The sequence below is a fragment of the Arachis hypogaea genome, chromosome 11 (genome assembly GCF_003086295.3).
Source record: "Arachis hypogaea cultivar Tifrunner chromosome 11, arahy.Tifrunner.gnm2.J5K5, whole genome shotgun sequence".
Taxonomy (NCBI): domain Eukaryota; kingdom Viridiplantae; phylum Streptophyta; class Magnoliopsida; order Fabales; family Fabaceae; genus Arachis; species Arachis hypogaea.
In genome coordinates, this window is record NC_092046.1 from 116,149,763 (window position 1) to 116,167,708 (window position 17,946).

The window sequence follows — 17,946 nt, forward strand, 5'->3', positions numbered from 1 at the left end:
ATTTGATTGAAGATATTTTTTAAAAGATATTTATTTATTCTAAGATATTTTTTTACAATCAAATACAAATAATTGAACATCTAAAAGGTAGAAGGCAGACAAACACAGAAAAACCTTTGGTTCTTTAAGTCAGCATCATAAACTAATGATGCGGTGTGTTTGAAGCATCTTTTTATTTGTTTTGTAACATTGATAATGGATTAAATAAAAAAAATTATGCGAAACAAGATGGAAAAAGAACAAGAATGAACAGATTTGTCCTAATCCTTCAAAGGTTTTGATGGGATAAACCCTATCCCTTTCTGCCTCTGTGCGAACTGAAAGATCTTCAATTGATCACTTTTAGCTTTCTGATGGAGGTTTTAAATATATAAACCCCATTCAATTTTTTGAAATTTAAAATAAACTCAACTTAATTTATCTGTATATACTATAAAAATATAATAAAATTTAAAAAATATTAATGTTAAGTGAGTTATAAAAAAATACAGAAGATACCTTAAGTTTTTTTGAATAAATGAAAAGAAAAAAAAGAAAAAAAATTGAAGACAAAGGAATATTAAGGACCATTGTATGAAATTTATGAGAAAAGTGTAATATGAATTATCCAAGTATAGCTACAATTAAACTTAATTCAATTCAACATGAAAATTAAAGAAGGAAATTGCAACAAAGAAATAAAAGAAATGGATATTCGAAAATATCAAAGTAAGGAGCTAAAAGAAGAGCATTACTTGCCCTCAAACATCTTTAAGGTTTGACACTTGATATTTGCCTTCTTCTGAACTAAAAAGTTATTTATTTCACCATTCAGTTATTCCAGAGGCATAGGATGAAAAAACAAGAATTTTTAGAAAGAGCAATAAGACAACTGGACTTGAGAAGTCATGCCAACCTCACTTTGTGATTACTTTAATTAGGAAAACAACAACCACACTTGTAGATACTTTCTTTACAAATAATTGCAAGTCTAGAAAGTAGGTAGAGATAATAGTGGAGAAACCTTTGGCTCTCTCATCATCACAAGCTAATAATGTAAAATTTTAGTGAGAACATAGAAATAAAGCAAAACTATCACAGAAAAATTAATTCCCCAAAAATTGAAGCAATAGACCTAGTCCAACCAACAAATGTTTCACAAAATCACCAACAACATAAGGTGAAAAGGCATTACATACCTCAGCAAGGGAGAATAGAAGTGGATTCGGTTAGATAGAGAGAAGAGAGATCGAATAAAATGCTTCACGATAAGTACAGAGGCATTGAATTCAGGGCCAACAATGACGACGACTCGCAAATCGATGACCACAGAGACTATGTTGTTGATGATGACGGAGGCTGTGATGCCAATAACTCCAGGAAGACCTGGTGACGAAGAGAGGGAGGAGACAAAACAACGGCCGACGACACCTTCGACGGGCAGCGGCGGCAAATTCTGGAGGCTCGGCGGCGATAGTAGTGGCACTCTGGAATATGAAGAATGTTGGAGCCCTTGTGGTAGGTTTAGTAGGGTTTGTTAGCTTTGGTTTAAGTTGGCTTAGGGTTTTGGTCTTTTGGGTGAAGGAAGCGCTGATTAGGTCAAGGACGTGGGTGAAACTAACATATGCCTACCCTATGACTGATGAGTCTCATCTGTCGGTTATATAGCCAACCCGACATGTCCGGTAGCTAACCCGGACATCGTCTTCTTGAAAACTGGTGAGCGGTACAGTACCATGATCCTCACCTGGTGAGTGGTAAACTATCTCGATCCCCACCATCTACGGGCGGTAAACCACCTCGATCCCTACAGACGTTTTCAATTGGAAAACAGCACATACGTGGGCGGTAAATAACCACGATCCCCACAAAACAATTTCATATCAAATCTGGTGGGCGGTAAAGAACAACGTTCCCTACAAAATAATTTTCTTTAAAATCTAGTGGGCGGAAAATAATCACGATCCCCACAAAACACTAGTGTGTGAACGCATAGACATCAGAGTTTCTAGTTTTTCCTACATCTTCGAAAATTCAGTTTTTACACATAACTTCCGACGTCTACAACTTCTTCTATAAAATTTCGTTTTCCACAAAGTTTATACCGTCTTAAAGCTTTTAAAACTATCTTTAATTTGAATTAAAATTCACTCAAATTCAATATTCGAGGCTCAGGTTATGGACCGCCGAAGTTCATTAAAAATCTGCTTTTACCAAAAGAGTTCAAAACCTTTATTTTCTAAATTCTCATTTTCAAACCAAGTTTCACAATCCAAAAACAATTCCATAACCATTTCCTTCTTTCCACAACACTTCAACACGTAATTTCATCAACTCTAACCCACACAATTATAACTGAAGAAACATTACTCATAAATAATCAATATAACATCATCATCATTTACAATCAAACTCAAACCTCATCATTACTCAATAATTAGGAATACATTCACCTATTTAATTCCACATTTTTACCAATTCACTAAACTTTAAAAAGTCATCCTGGTTCAACTTAACCTACAGTCAACTAGCCTAAGTTTTCACAAGACATTCTACGAGAAACCAAAATCATACCTTGTCCGATTCATCCCTAAGCTCGGAACGCCTCAAGTATCCACCATTAACAAATATCCACAATCCCAAAGTTCAAGCTCAAGCTCCTAACTTTGCCAATTTGCCTCCAATATCACCAAATTATTTCAAAATACATAATTCAATCTAAATTTTCATACAACAGTACTAGAATTACCTTAGGTTTCACAAATTTAGTAATTTTACAAGGTTTAAGGTTTCTTTACCATTACCCACGAGGCAAATGGACAAAATCCGGTGATTATCTGCCGCTAGAGTTCACCTAAGTCATCAAAAATACCAAATCCTTCAACCTTCAAAACCTAAATTCACGAATTGAAAGGGGGGAAATGGGCACAAAATCAGAATTTCTTACCAAATTGTTTAATGAGTTTTGTAGAGAATTCTGAGAAGAACGCGTGGCCACTGACAGCTCGTCAATCGGAGCTCCAGATTGAAAGATACAAGGATTTGAAATTTGTAAATCAATGGTTTAGGTTTTGATGTTCTTATCCTTTCCCCTTTCTTGTTTTCAGCGTGCGTTTTGCGTTTGATGGGGAAAATGGGGCTGAATATGGGTTTATATACATGGGCCTTGGGTCCGGTCCAACCGATTTGGTTCGGTCCGTCGATCCAATTTCGGGCCAAAAAGTTTAAAATTAGTGTTAAAATTTATATTTTAATTATTTATACATCATTAAACTATAAAACTTTAATTTCCTAATTTCTTTAAATAATAATTAATTTATCAGTTAATTATTTACTAATTACCTAGGGTTTATATCCTACCCTCCTAACAAAAATTTTCACCCTCGAAAATTTGTTTCTCTAAACTCCATATGTGCTTCCTCTTTTCTAGTGAGCAACTTCTTGAGTTCCCATTCGATAGAGTCCAATGGTTATACTAGAGGTCTCACGCTCAACCTTTAGGATCAACTACAAGAGTTTTTCTAGCTTCATCCGATATCTATATTTGAATTTTAGATTCCGAAGGCTACACACTTCTTACTACATCGATGCTCCAACCCGCTTTCGCTGCGTCACCTTGATCGTTTATCATTATGATCTTAATCATTAATCCATTCATCCAAAACTGCTTGAATCTCTTTATCATACTAACTAGACGTCATCAACCTTTACTTCAACTACACGAGTTCTAATTCCGTTAATTGTAGCACTAGGTTCATTACCGCCTCCATAACCATTCCTAGTTTGTTCCCTCCATCCCTTCAGCAGAAACTTGCACAGTAGTATCTATAGAACAATTGTATCACCTCACTCGCATTCACAAGACACTATTTGGGTCTTGTCCACACCAAAAAATTGACATTAATGTGATCAGTCTTAATATCTAAAATCTAGTGCTTCGAATCTCCAAAAGTAATGCTCATGAATGTTTATGCTACATATGTTAAGCATACATCCTAAATAGCATGTACACAAACCTAGAGTATGCTCAAAAGCATAGTCAATCCATTGCCCAGGCTCTACGGAAATGAACTGCTCTGATACCATAATGTAACACCCTACTGCACAGAGTCTTACACTTAAGTCGTAAAATAGAGGTGGTGAGATATTACGACCTCTAATATATATATATAATAGTTGAAGGAATTTAATAATCGAGGAGCCTTAAAAGAAAACTTAAACAAAAACGCAAAAAGATACAAATGCAACGCTCACGTACGGAAACTTGCGTACGAAGAAAAGTAATGACGCAAAAATATAATGAGAGCAGAAGGTCAAAAGATACATAATATCAAACTCTTGGCTCGACCTATGAAGCCAAGGCCGGCTGAAGAATATTTACGTAAATATATATACATATATAACTCAGTAAACCCAACATACATAAAGTAAACTCCTAGTTCTCCAAAAAACCTCTAAGAGGATTAAATATATTATTTATACATAAGAGAGTCTATAAATATAAAAATACATAACTGACAAACCAAAATATCACGTCCAGCACCCCAACTTCACTTACTGAGTAAATCCAGACGCCTAGTGAGGTGCCTCTCGACCTGCATTTGAAAACCACAAATATATGTATGGAATGAGAACCGGAGGTTCTCAGCATGGTAGTGGTGCCAACATACATAATATATAAGGTCTCGAAAAAGCTAGAGGCAATCCTAGAACTTCAACACTCATATTTAAAACTTAAAAGATTAAAACGGGAAACCTTTAGTAGGGTAGTTATCTAAATTCCTCAATCTTAACTAAACTCTAACCAAGTCCCTTAATTATTCGCCTTCCTCCAATTCTTCGAAACTCCGATGCACAGACAAGGAATATAGATAAAGCAAACACAAGCAGGATACAAATACAGTAGGTAGCAAATATAGCAGGTAAACCACCTCGATCCCCACAGACGTTTTCAATTGAAAAACAGCACACACGTGGGCATCAAATAACCACTATCCCCAAAAAATAATTTTCTTTAAAATCTAGTGGTGGTAAATAACCACGATCCCCACAAAATAATTCTCAATCAAGCTTAATTATTCTTATTCATAATTAACTCAGTTTTCATCTTTCTTCTTCTTCATCCCTTACCCAGAGCAAGTGAACAATGCCACTGCCTCTTACCCGGGGTCACATATCTCATTCATCAATATTCCCTTGTTCTCAAAATTACCTCATTTATTACTTTTGTCATCTCATCAAATAAAGTATTCCCTTTTTCAACTCCTCCGATATCAATTCTATCTTCTTCCACTCAGTAACCCTTACTCCATAACCCAGAACCTAATTAATAGACCTTAAACAGAGTTTTCAGAAGTTTGAAAATTCAGAGGAGTGGTGAATAGTTCAAAGGTAGTGAATTTTTATCAAAACAATGGTTTCAAAGGTTTACAAGCTTGCCAGGAAGGTTAAATAGTAAAAAATAAAAGTTTAGTGTAAAACAAAGTGGTATGCGTACGCATCATTGTTGTGCGTACGCATGCAACAGAGTGACCTTCCCTTCCTATACGTACACATCACTGTGTGCGTACATACACTTACAAAACCCTCAGGGTGTGCGTGCGCACGCCCCCTCGTACGTACGCACGAGCCAAATCCTATTCTCTGTTTTGTGCATGGACACACTGGTGTGCGTATGCACAGACATCAAAGTTTCTAGTTTTTCCTGCAAGTTTGAAAATTTAGTTTTTACACATAACTTCTACGAAATTCTGTTTTCCACAAGAGTTCAAAAGAGTTCAAAACCTTTATTTTCCAAATTCTCATTTTCAAACCAAGTTTCACAACCCAAAACAACATTAAATACACTCAAAACAATTCCAGAACCATTTTCTTCTTTCCACAACACTTCAATATTCAATTTCATCAACTCCAACCCACACAATCATAACCAAAGCAACATTACTCATAAATAATCAATATAACATCATCATCATTTACAATCAAACTCAAACCTCATCATTACTCAATAATTTAGCAACACATTCACATATTCAATTCCACATTTTTACCAATTCACTCAAATTTAACAAGTCATCCTGGTTCAACCTAATCTACGATCAACTAGCTTAAGTTTTCACAAGACATTATATATTATCTACGAGAAACCAAAATGATACTTTGGCCGATTTCTCCCTAAGCTCGGAACGCTTCAATTATCCACTGTTAACAAATATCCACAGTCTGAAAGTTCAAGCTCAAGCTCCCAACTTTGCCAATTTTCCTCCAATATTACCAAATTGTTTTCAAATACATAATTCAATCTAAATTTTCATACAATACTAGAATTACCTTAGGGTTCATAAATTCAGTAATTTGACAAGGTTTAGGTTTTCTTTACCATTACCCATGAGTCAAATGAACATAATTCGGTAATTACCTACCGCTAGAGTTCACCTAAGTCATCAAAAACACCAAATCCCTCAACCTTCAAAAGCCAAATTCACAAATTGAAGAGGGGATAATTGGACACAAAATCAGAATTTCTTACCAAATTGTTCGATCGATTTTGTAGAAAATTTCGAGAGGAATGCGTGGCCGCTGACGGCTCGTCAATCGAAAATTCGGATTGAAAAATACAAGGATTTGAAATTTGTGAATCAATGGTCTAGGTTTTGATGTTATTACCCTTTCCCCTTTCTTGTATTCAGTGTGCTTTTTGTGTTTGATGGGGAAAATGGGGCTGAACATGGGTTTATATACATAGGTCTTGAGTTCGATTTGGGTTCGGTCCAACCGGTTCGGCTTGTCGATCCAATTTCGGGCCAACAATTTTAAAATTAGTGTTAAAATTTATATTTTAATTATTTCTAATTTATTAAACTATAAAAATTTAATTTCCTAATTTCTTTAAAAAATAATTTATTTATTAGTTAATTATTTACTAATTACTTGAGGTTTATAAGTATAATGGATTGAATGGGGTAATATCTAGATGGAAAATTATTAAACAAAATGAGTTTTACTTGATTAATTTTAATTAAAGAATTTATGTCTTGCGGGATGTTGGTGAAATCTAAAGTGATATGGTTTAAATGACTAAATTATGTGCTTTGGTATGTTGATGTTGGGTAATGAATATGAAATTGATGATTGATGTTATTAGTGAGGAATGAAATGATTAATTATATTAGATTTGGTTGATTGGGCTTTGGATGGCTAAAGTATGATTTTAAAATGAAAAGGGTGCCAATATGCAATTTAATTCGTGATATGGTTGTTGAATTGACAAGGATGGAGGTCTCATCCCGCTTGCGTGTTTATGATTAATAATGATTATGATTGAAAAGTGTATCGAGCACTATATTCCAAGAGTATGGCAGACACTATATCCTAAAGTGAATAGGTAAGTTGAGATTGATGATTTTCTCTCTTGTTGCGAATAGACAAGTTGAGGATGAAGGATTCCCTCTCTTGCTGCAATGAGAATAATTAATCTTGTAATTTATGTGATTATATAAAATTGTGGATTTGATTATGATCTTGATTATACTTGATTATCATTATGTTAATGATGAATTTGATAATGATGCTGATTATGATTGATTTTGTGGGGATGGTAGTTTTGTCCTACTTACGATGAAGACGATGGCTTTGTCCTACTCATGGGTAGACAAGTTGAAGTTGAGAATTTTTCCTCTTATTGTGGTGGACAAATGGGGTTGAAGATTCCCTCTATTGTTATATCGAAAAATTGGATAGAAGGTTGAGGATTTTCTTCGATTCAATTTTTGGCTATGGTGTAGACGAGTTAGGTTGAGAATTCCCTATCGTTGCATCATAATCTCTCTCTGATTGTTAAGTGTGGCGGACACTATATCTCAGATAGCGCTGCCTCCAGTGAGATGGTGGAGATTGAGGATTTCCTTCCAGAAGGTTGAGGATTCTCTTTTTCTTGTTCCTCCTGGAGATGCAGGATATAGAGATTATGTCTGAGTTAGCTATCGGATATATCGGGTCTGACAGTTCAACCGACACGTGAGCTCATGACTAGTAGGACATGCATGCATCATACTGTATTTGTTTGAAATTGTTTGGGTCTGCATAATTACTAGATTTGCCTAATTGATATTCTGTTAACTGCTAATTGTACTACTTGTCATAATTGCTCTCTATGTGTGAGTTGTTTGATTGTTTGTCTGATTACTAGTGATTGTGACTTGTTAGTTTGGATTATGATTGAGTGTTCTGGTGATTGTTTAGGTCGGAGGCTGTGTTTGATTTATGATATATCTCTTGATGTGTTGTGGTATATTTTTGGGTCGAAGGACGTGATTGTTTGGGCCGTGATTGATTATATGTTGGGTCGGATACCGTGATTGATTATATTTTGGGCTAGAGGTTGTGACTGATTATATTTTGGGTCGGAGGCTGTGATTGATTATATTTTGAGCCAGAGGCCGTGATTGGATAAATTATTGGTAACTTTGGTTAGATTGTTTTTTGGTATGTAGTGAAATATTATGGGATATTGTTGCGATTAAAATTCTTATAAGTGAAATCAGTGGTAGTGGCAGATCCAAAAATTTATAAGAGGAGGCCAAATTAAATACAAAATAAATTAAAATATAACATAACAAAAAGTCAACAAAATATAATTTATAGTATATAGGTAAAAAATAATAATTATATTATATAAAAATCAACATTCAACTACGTACTTTAGGATTTTGGTATTTTTAAATTTGTTCTGCGATATTTTATATAACTAAAATGACCAATTTATCATTTGAAATAAATTTTAAAGCATTCTCTTTTTCAACATATGCAATCATATAATCTGCTAAAATTCATCTTTCATCTTGTTTTAAAGACTTATTTTAATAATTTTTATTGTTTAAAAAGTCTATTCAATTATTACTATTGTCATAGAAAGAGTCAAAACAAGAAATTTTTTTTATAGTTGTTACTTTTTTACATTAATCCAAATCTATATTTTTTAATAACTTTTCAATTATTTATATATTTATAAGTTTTTATTATTTTTTAAACCTATTTGTTAATTGCTACTAATATATTATAATACACATTATAATTTATACATATTAAGTTACTAACATGTAAATTTTTTTAGTGTGTTAATATGCTAAAATATATTTGATATATATATATATATATATAAAATAATAATAATAATAATAATAAACTAATAGTGCTATTTTTTTTTTTAAATTGGGGACCATGTCCACACCCCCTTAAATCTGCCACGGAGTGAGATCTAAATTTAGATTTTTGGATGATTAATTGTTGTTGTTCGAAAAGATTCATAAGGTGAACAATGATCACTGCATTGAAACCAATTCTCTTTTTATATATCCTCTCATGATAATTTTAAAGCTCTTCTGATGAGATCGTGTAGTTAGGTTCTCACTTCCTTCAGCCTTATCTTTTTCAGAAAATGGACGAAAAGTCTAACAAGATTCTTCTGCACATCTATTGTGCTTTATTGGTTTTATTATCATAGATATTTTTTTCCTCGCATTTGTTATTGATATTCGTATTTTGTAAAGAGGGATAGAAGTTGTGGTCTTTATGATATATATATATATATATATATATATATATATATATATATATATATATATATATATAGGTGAATTCTATCCAACCCCTTCTAAAATAATATGTAAGTTACCTTTCATGATGTGTCACATTTTAATTGGTCATTATCTTAACCATAGTTGGGTTATTTTGTGATTTATTATTTGAGATGGATAATGGTATAATTTCTTAAAATATCAAAACTCCACTCCCGTCAAATGAAGTACATTCCCACTCCTCCATTCTTTCTTCATCACGTAGCTTCGGTTCTTCCAAGCATCGTTGTCGCGGTGGTGATAAGAAGCGCCGACGTCTTCGCTATCTACTGCTCTCTCAAGCAATCTTTCTTTCTTCAGTGCATCATTCCTTAACAAAGTTACGGGCGACGGGAATTCAACGACGTCGTTAAGGGATGATGCACTGAAAAAAGAGAGATTGTGTGAGAGGGCAGTAGATAGTAACGACGTCGGCACTTCTTGTCACCACCGTGACAGCGATGCTTGGAAGAATCGAAGCTACGTGATGAAGAAAGAATGGAGCAGTGAAAATGTGTTTCAATTAAAGGGAGTGGGGTTTTGATATTTTAAGAAATTATGCCATTACCAATCTCAAATAATAAATTACAAAATAATCCAACTATGGTTAAGATAATGACCAATTAAAATGTGACACATCATGAAAAATAACTTACATGTTATTTTAGAGAGGAATATATATATATATATATGTTCGTATAATTATTCTGATTGTAGATGTAATAGTATTTTGATAATTTGTATGTATGTACGTAAAAAAAAAAAATATTTTCAGTTTTTTAATGAAAAGTCGATATCATTTTTAGATAAAGACTCCTATTTATTATTATATCTTTAAAAGTCATCATAATATTCTTATTATTAGAGTAGTATAGCCAAAAACGTGATATTTTAATAATAAGAGTGTTACCAAGAGGGCACTATAAATTTTGCCAAACGAAACGATAAATAATTCTAATACGTAATAATTCGAACTTAAAAAATTGTACTATAAAGAAGAAGAAAGTTTGGTGTGGAGGTTGACCCACTCTCTTATTAGTAGGTTCAACATTGAATCATCTTATATACATACATTCACCTTAAGCTATATCGATAATAAATATGTATTACACTAATTAGTATAAGTACAAGATTAGTATTTCATAAATTGGACCAACTTATTTTGCAAACTGAATGGCATAAGGTGATGGGTCCTAACAATTCTCATTTCTCACTTACCTTAGACAACAATAACATACCAAATGATTCATAATAAATTATTAAACTAGGATCTTATAATTAACCCTAATTTACTTTTAACAAGGAGCTATTATCATTGTACAAAGTGTATGTGTGTATATATATATATATATATATATATATATATATATATATATATATATATATATATATATATATATATATATATATACAATTTTGAGCATTAAGTTTTGAATGATAAGGGCCTGCCAACTTCACCAGACAAATTGACACACCATAATAACAATGTTGGACCTGAATGTCATCACTCATCACTCAACACCCATGACTATATTCATTAGGCTTGATTATTAATTATTCTCATTTCCCAGCAGTAAATAATAGATTTTTCTTTGCAGTTCATGCGTGTGTTTCAAGTTTCATCATAATTTCCTCTTTATTGACGTAGTGCAATCCATTATTATTCGATTCTTTCTTGGAGAACTTCTTCCTACAATTTTTAAATTTTTGTATTAATTTTAAATATTACAAATTATTATTGTCATGAAAACAAATTCTCTCATCGCCCATGAGATTACTGCCGTTATATATGGCACCGATTTCCTTATTTTTATTTTTTTAAATAACAAAATTTTATTGATTGTCTGTGGTGTTATTACCTCCCTATATTGGTGTGGTGTGTAAGAAAGTAAAATAAATAATCATATAATAAGTGGATGAAGTTTTCATTAAATCAAATACATTAGAATCTTTTGCATGTGGTTGAGTTACTAGGATAGTAGGATGCCATCAACCTGAGGCAACACAACACATGGGGACTGGGGAGTTATAAGGATGACAAAATGAGAAAAACAAATGAGTCTTATTAACAATTTAATATATTAATTTGAGTTCAATTAGGCAATTAATTTTTTCAATTAGTATTAGTCAATTTTTTAAATTTTTTATTTTAAATTCTAAACCTTAAAATTTTAGACTTTTAATTTCTAAATCTTAGCTCTAAACCCTTTAAAAAAAATTTGCCTATATTTATACGACTAATTTATAATGTTTAATGGAGATATAATGTTGGATAAATTAATTTATTTATTTTTCTTTTTTAGAAAATAGTTCAACTGTTACATATTGATTGATGTTAAAAAAAAAAATTGTCATTGCGTTTTACTTTTTACAACTTTTGAGACAATAAAAAATATGAGTAATGCTACATGTATACTAAAATCAACCATTAAAATCAGTCATCAATATAAAATACATGTTAAAATATAAATATATATTGAAAATAAATTAAATCACAAATATATTTATACCTAAATATATTAGTAGTTGATTTTAGTAGTTAATTTTGATGTACAAATAACATTTTAAAAATGGTATATTACTGAGCACATTAATATGTATTATTAGACTATATAAATAATTTAAAAAAATTTTTAAGTGTACCAAAAATATCAATGTTCTAGTTATTTTAACCGTTAATTTTAATTAATATATATTATATATATCTTTTATAATTCAAATCAACGGTAAAACAACTGAAACACTGATTCTCAATATACTTAAAACTCTTCCAATAATTTAAATTTTAAAAAATTCTAAAAAACACTACTATTTTCTTATGAATGAATTAACATTCCCCTGACTATTCTAATGTGCAGTAGAAAACAACTTGCGGGTTTCCACGCCCAATTGTTGCACTCAAAACCACACCCCCAATCCCCATTTAATTAGAAAAAAGAAAAAAAACACAGGCCCCCATCAAGTAAACGACACAGTAGTTCTCGATCAAATAACAAGAAAACGACGCGTCGTTTGCTCTTCACCTTCACTCTCCCATCAACTGCACCACTTTCCGGTATAATAGAAACCTTTTCCCTCGCCCTCTCATTTCTCAACGTACCAAATCCCAAACCTCACCGGCGCTCCGGCTATGTCGCCGGTAATACCACCAGCTCCGCCGCCGCATTCCTAAATTCGCCACCGACGCAACCGTCTACTCCGGCGTCGTCAAAACCACAATGCCTTCACCGAAGAGCGTAAAGCAGAGGGTGCTTGAGTGCCTCACCAAGCTCTCCGACCGTGATACTCACTCCATCGCCGCTGCCGAGCTCGAGTCCATCGCCCTCAGCCTCGACCAAACCACCGTGCCGTCGTTCCTCTCCTCCGTCCTCGCCACCGACTCCTCCGACAAAACCCTCGTCCGCAGGCAATGCGTGCAGCTCCTCGGGTTTCTAGCCGAGACGCACGGCAGCGCTCTCTCTCCCTACCTCTCCAAGATCCTAATCGCCGTCCTCCGCCGGCTCCGTGACCCGGACTCGGCGGTCCGATCCGCATGCGCTGATTCCGTTGCGGCATTGTCGTGTCACGTCAGCGGCAAGCAACCGTTCTTCTCGTCGTTCGCAAAGCCGCTATCGGAAGCGCTGTTCACGGAGCAGGACGCGAACGCGCAGGCCGGCGCAGCGCTGTGTTTGGCCGCTGCGATCGGCGGAGCTCCGGATCCGGACCCTGCCAGGCTGGCGAAGCTGCTGCCGAGGTTCGAGAAGCTCTTGAAGCGCGACGGATTCAAGGCGAAGCCGGCGCTTCTGGCGCTGATTGGGAGCGTTGTACGCGCCGGCGGTGCGTCGAGCCACGCGGCACTTAGCAACTTAGTTCCTTGCTTAGTAGAGTCGCTTAGTAGCGAGGACTGGGCGGCGAGGAAGACTGCGGCAGAGGCGCTGGCAGTGGTAGCTGTCGTGGAGAGGGACTCCTTGTCGGAATTCAAGGCTGGGTGCATGAAAGTTTTTGAGAATCGACGATTTGATAAGGTTTGTTTCTGAATCATTTGAATTTTTCCTTTAATTGTTTTTATTTTGTTTTATGGTAATTTGAAAATTGATTGAAAGCGTGTGATGCATGCTTTAGGTAAAGTTGGTTCGGGAAGTCATGAATCAGATGTTGGAGGCATGGAAGCATGTTCCCGATCTTTCTGATGAATTTTCGCCACCTCCTCATTCGATAGCTTCTTCCAAAGGTATTTTCTGAATTTTGTCTATCAATTGTTTGCATGATTTTGTGGTTGAGAATCTGAGCTGAATTAATATTAGACGTAGATATCTAGTTGTAAATGTGATAAATTATGATTTAAGACTATAGAAAGAGTTTGTGGTGGAGGTCAATCTTGGATCATGAATATATTTCATAATTTTGTTGATTAGGATTGTCTAGGTCATTAATTTGCGATCATCTGTGCTTGTGTTATTTCTGTATTCTCTTGGATTGCTTCTTATACCTCTTTCTGGATTTGTGCTTTTGGTTCAGAGAATGCAAGTGACGGGCGCTATCCCCCAGCCACTCAAAATTCATGTAGTCCCGGTTCAGTGATGGTAAATTTGCGGAAAAAATCCATTCCTGGTAGAAGATTCAGTGCACCGCATAGTTCTTCTTCTAGCAATGCGAAGAATATTAGTCCTTCAAGTGTTAACAAGAGAGTGAGTTCTGTTGTTTCGCGAAGATTAAACTATAAGAATTGGGATGTTCAAATTGCAGTGTCAAATGCTCCCTCTGCAGTCATGGCTGATCAGGGTAATCCTTGGGAGAGGGATGAAACTGCCAAAAAGGATAAAAACAGATTTTTAAAGCCAGAAACAAAGCGGGCTCTATTTAGTAAAATTCCTGATGAAAAGATGCATAAGTTTGGTGTGTCCAAAGCTGGATCTCGTGTAGTTCCTGTAAGTAATGTCACTAAAGATCAACTTAGGAATGACAAAGAGAGTGAAGAGTTGTCTTTGATCCGTGATCAATTACATCAAATCGAGCAGCAGCAGTCTAGTCTACTTGATCTTCTGCAGGTTGTTCCTAATACATAACACCAAGTTTCCTCAAACAACCCTTTATCTGTGCTTCTTTAGTTAAATTCCTTCTTGGATGCAAGGCTGGTTATCATTTCAAAACTTCCATTGTATTTTTAAATTTCATCTTTTTCTTTTTAATATTTATCTCTACATTTAGCATGTGCCAATCCTTTAATGATGAACATCTCCGACATACTGCCCCATATTCTTACAGAAATTCATTGGAAGCTCACAAAATGGAATGCGATCTTTAGAGACTCGTGTTCATGGCCTTGAGTTGGCATTGGATGAGATCTCCTATGATCTGGCTATATCAAGTGGGAGGATGACTGATACCGGAGCTCCTAGTAATACATGTTGTTTGCTACCTGGAGCAGAATTTTGGAGCTCCAAGTTCCGGAGGAAGACACAGGGCCGGTATACATCCTCCCAAATCTCTAGATCTGTCACCACCCCATCACTAGCTTCAAGGCACTATACCACTGAGAGGAATGCAGAAACCAATTTGACAAGCCACAGATTCAGGGCTGATGGAAGCTTCATCACCAATCCACTGGCAGAGGTTCATACAAATTCAAGGGATTTTGCACGGTCAGAGCAAGTTTAAATGACAGGTTTGTTTTCTGATTGCCTCTAGGCAAGTCGAAGTCTCTAGGTGACATCACCCTTTGACGTGGGATTTTGAGATTTATATCCAATTAATGTACAATGTTAACCCTCCATTTTTCTTTATCACCTTCTTGCAGATGTGCTGAACAATCATTACTGCAGGCATGATCTTCTTTTCAATTTCAGTCAGCTTTGATCAAAGATCCCTTGATTGGATAACCGGATTATGATTTAAATTGAAATAGGTGAAACTACATGTGCCATTCAAAATATTCGGTCTAGTCTCATTATTATGGCAGGTGAGGAAGCTGGCTAGACCATACATTTTACATTTTAGTGCAGAATTTCATTTTGCATGTTAGGAAGAGAGTAACAGGAGTGAGTAACGGCTAGATATCATACCACACCATTGAGGTTAAATCTGTGCATGTATAGAGAGGAGAATGACAGGCTTTTATTTTTTTAAAACTTTTCTTGTTGTTGTTGTTGTTGTTGTTGTTGTTGTTGTTGTATGATTGATACCACTTTGCGTTCCAGTCTATGTTAAAGGTGGTCACGGACATATCACATATGTGGTCCTGTATTGGGATACCAAACTCATCTATTGTATTGTTCATTCATTTTCTCGGTCCCCTCCTAGATTGCCTTTGAGTCAAGGTTTGGGGCTTGTAAATAGGTAGAAAGGAATGTGGGTTCATTAACACTCTCATGTGCAAGACCCATCCCCTGCGCTTTTGTGTCTGTGGCCTTGGACAGTTGTGTAAAGTTAATGAAAAAAGCTCACAAATCACAATGATGTATTGATGTAGATCTTGCCTTGGGATATAAGGAACGAGAAAGGGCTATTATGGGCTTTAAGCGCTAGACAAGTTCCGTGTCATTCGTTAATATTTCTTGGCATTTTCCCACTTGGAAGAATTGCCCAGATTGCGGTGTTATCTTCTCGTATTGTAGCGTGGTTTTTAGGAAGTTACGTATGATGATTTCCCTTTGAGATTAAACGATACTATGTTTAGGAATTAGGGATGGCAATACAGGGGTTTTCTACTTGAAATTCTCATTCCCATTTGTATCCCCATAATCCAAGGAAACATTCCTTTCCGTCTCCATTTTTCGCGGGAAAATATGATTCCAGGGAGTGTACACGGTCATAGTGATTATTTAATTCAATAAAAACTATAAGTTTTAGTATAATTAAGATGAGATACATTTAATATTTTTCAATTATATTGTATAATAAAAACAAATTTCAAATTTTCAAATGATAAGTGTGCAATACAATTTTAAAAATAAAAAGTATTGTAAGAAACCCATTCCTTTAAATTTCTTGAGATTTTTATTCTCATTACCGCCCTCAGTTCTTCACAAGGTGATTTTTTTTCCTATCTCCATCTCTATCTTTCGATATTTCTATGGATATTCACGTACTTTTGATTTTGTCTCTATTCCTATCTCCTTTGGATATTTTTTAAGATATCTACGTTTACAGAAATGAGGGTATATATTAAAAAAAAAAATCTTTTCCGTTTTTTATGCAATTAATTTTATAGTGCGATTTTATACCATACAAGATTTTTCTCCCATATTTTCTTCTCATTCTTAGGTAGCCATTTATTTTCAGAAATTAAGATTGAGATTTAATATCGTATTTGGTTATTAGAGAATATAAAATTTCAGTTTTAGAATACAAAATCTTAGTTTATTTAATATTTCTAAAAAGTGAGAACATGAGAGATTAGAGTTTTTAAAGACGGAAACTGAAATTTTAATAATATTTTTTGTCAAAAATATCCTAATTTAACTTTTCAAATTTTAAATTTATCCTTTAATTTTTATATTTATCTTAAATTAAATATAATACTAAAATATAATTCAATTAAGTATATTTTATACCGAACACAATATAAATACTTAATTTAATCTTTATCTTTCAATCTTTATTTTTTAATTTGGGCTTTTAATTTTAGTTTTTCTTCCAAATACAGCCTTTAAGCCTTATATGGTAAAAAATTATACGTTACAAGATGAATAAAAAAATTAAGTTAATTTCCTTATAATGTATTTGCACTAAGGAGAGTACTTTGCTATCCCACGGGAGGTTCCTTAAGAAAATCTAAAGCGAATGACCTATTGTAAAAATGAAAGTAGAACTAAAAATTACATAATGTAAAGATAAATAAAAGAAAAATATTATAGATTGCTGTCTTGATTTTTTTTTTCTACTTTTTGCAATAGTTGAAATTTTATTAAACCGTTAACGTCAAAATAAATAAAAATGTTTTGGTAACATATACTTTTAGGAAACTTATTAGATTACTAATTATTATTTTTTAAAAAAATTATTTAAGTTTTAATATATTTATTGTGTATTTATTAAAATAAAAAATTTAAAACTTCTATTAATAATAATCTTAATATATATGCTAAAAATATATGTTAATTAAACCATAAATAAAGATGTTCTGGTGTTTCGTTGTCCGGAAACAGAACATGATGTTTAGTGAGGTTTAGATAGTTGAGATTAGGGGTATTTAAAATCGATTTAGATCGAACTAAACCGATCAACCGAACAGAAAAAATCTAAAATCGAACAAACCGAAAACCAAAAAAAAAAAAAACATGTTTTGCTATTTTTTTTGTAATTCGTTTCGATTTTCGGTTTTGACCATGAAAATCCCAATCAAACCGAATTGATAAGGTAAAAACCCTAAAAA

The 17,946-nt window shown here is 33.9% G+C and overlaps 1 protein-coding gene and 1 non-coding gene across 2 annotated transcripts; one reads left to right on the forward strand and one right to left on the reverse strand.

The window, feature by feature from the left end:
- Nucleotides 1–682: 682 nt before the first annotated feature.
- Nucleotides 683–830, reverse strand: LOC112725767 (small nucleolar RNA snoR138). The gene has a single exon (XR_003164852.1). It is a non-coding gene; the product is annotated as a small nucleolar RNA snoR138 (small nucleolar RNA).
- An 11,607-nt stretch (nt 831–12,437) lies between these two features.
- On the forward strand, nt 12,438–15,852 carry LOC112722410 (TORTIFOLIA1-like protein 3). Its single transcript, XM_025773420.3, has 5 exons — nt 12,438–13,597; nt 13,695–13,803; nt 14,091–14,620; nt 14,838–15,237; nt 15,370–15,852. The coding sequence occupies exons 1-4, from the start codon at nt 12,812–12,814 to the stop codon at nt 15,228–15,230; spliced, it is 1,818 nt and encodes a 605-aa protein (XP_025629205.1). The 5' UTR covers nt 12,438–12,811; the 3' UTR covers nt 15,231–15,237; nt 15,370–15,852.
- Nucleotides 15,853–17,946: the final 2,094 nt, after the last annotated feature.

What these genes read in the sequence shown, in the direction of transcription:
- LOC112722410 (XM_025773420.3), top strand. Translation starts at nt 12,812, where the DNA reads ATGCCTTCACCGAAGAGCGTAAAGCAGAGGGTGCTTGAGTGCCTCACC. An exon ending in TTCGATAGCTTCTTCCAAAG is followed by an intron (nt 13,804 to 14,090) that starts GTATTTTCTGAA and finishes CTTTTGGTTCAG; the next exon opens with AGAATGCAAGTGACGGGCGC. An exon ending in GTCTACTTGATCTTCTGCAG is followed by an intron (nt 14,621 to 14,837) that starts GTTGTTCCTAAT and finishes ATATTCTTACAG; the next exon opens with AAATTCATTGGAAGCTCACA.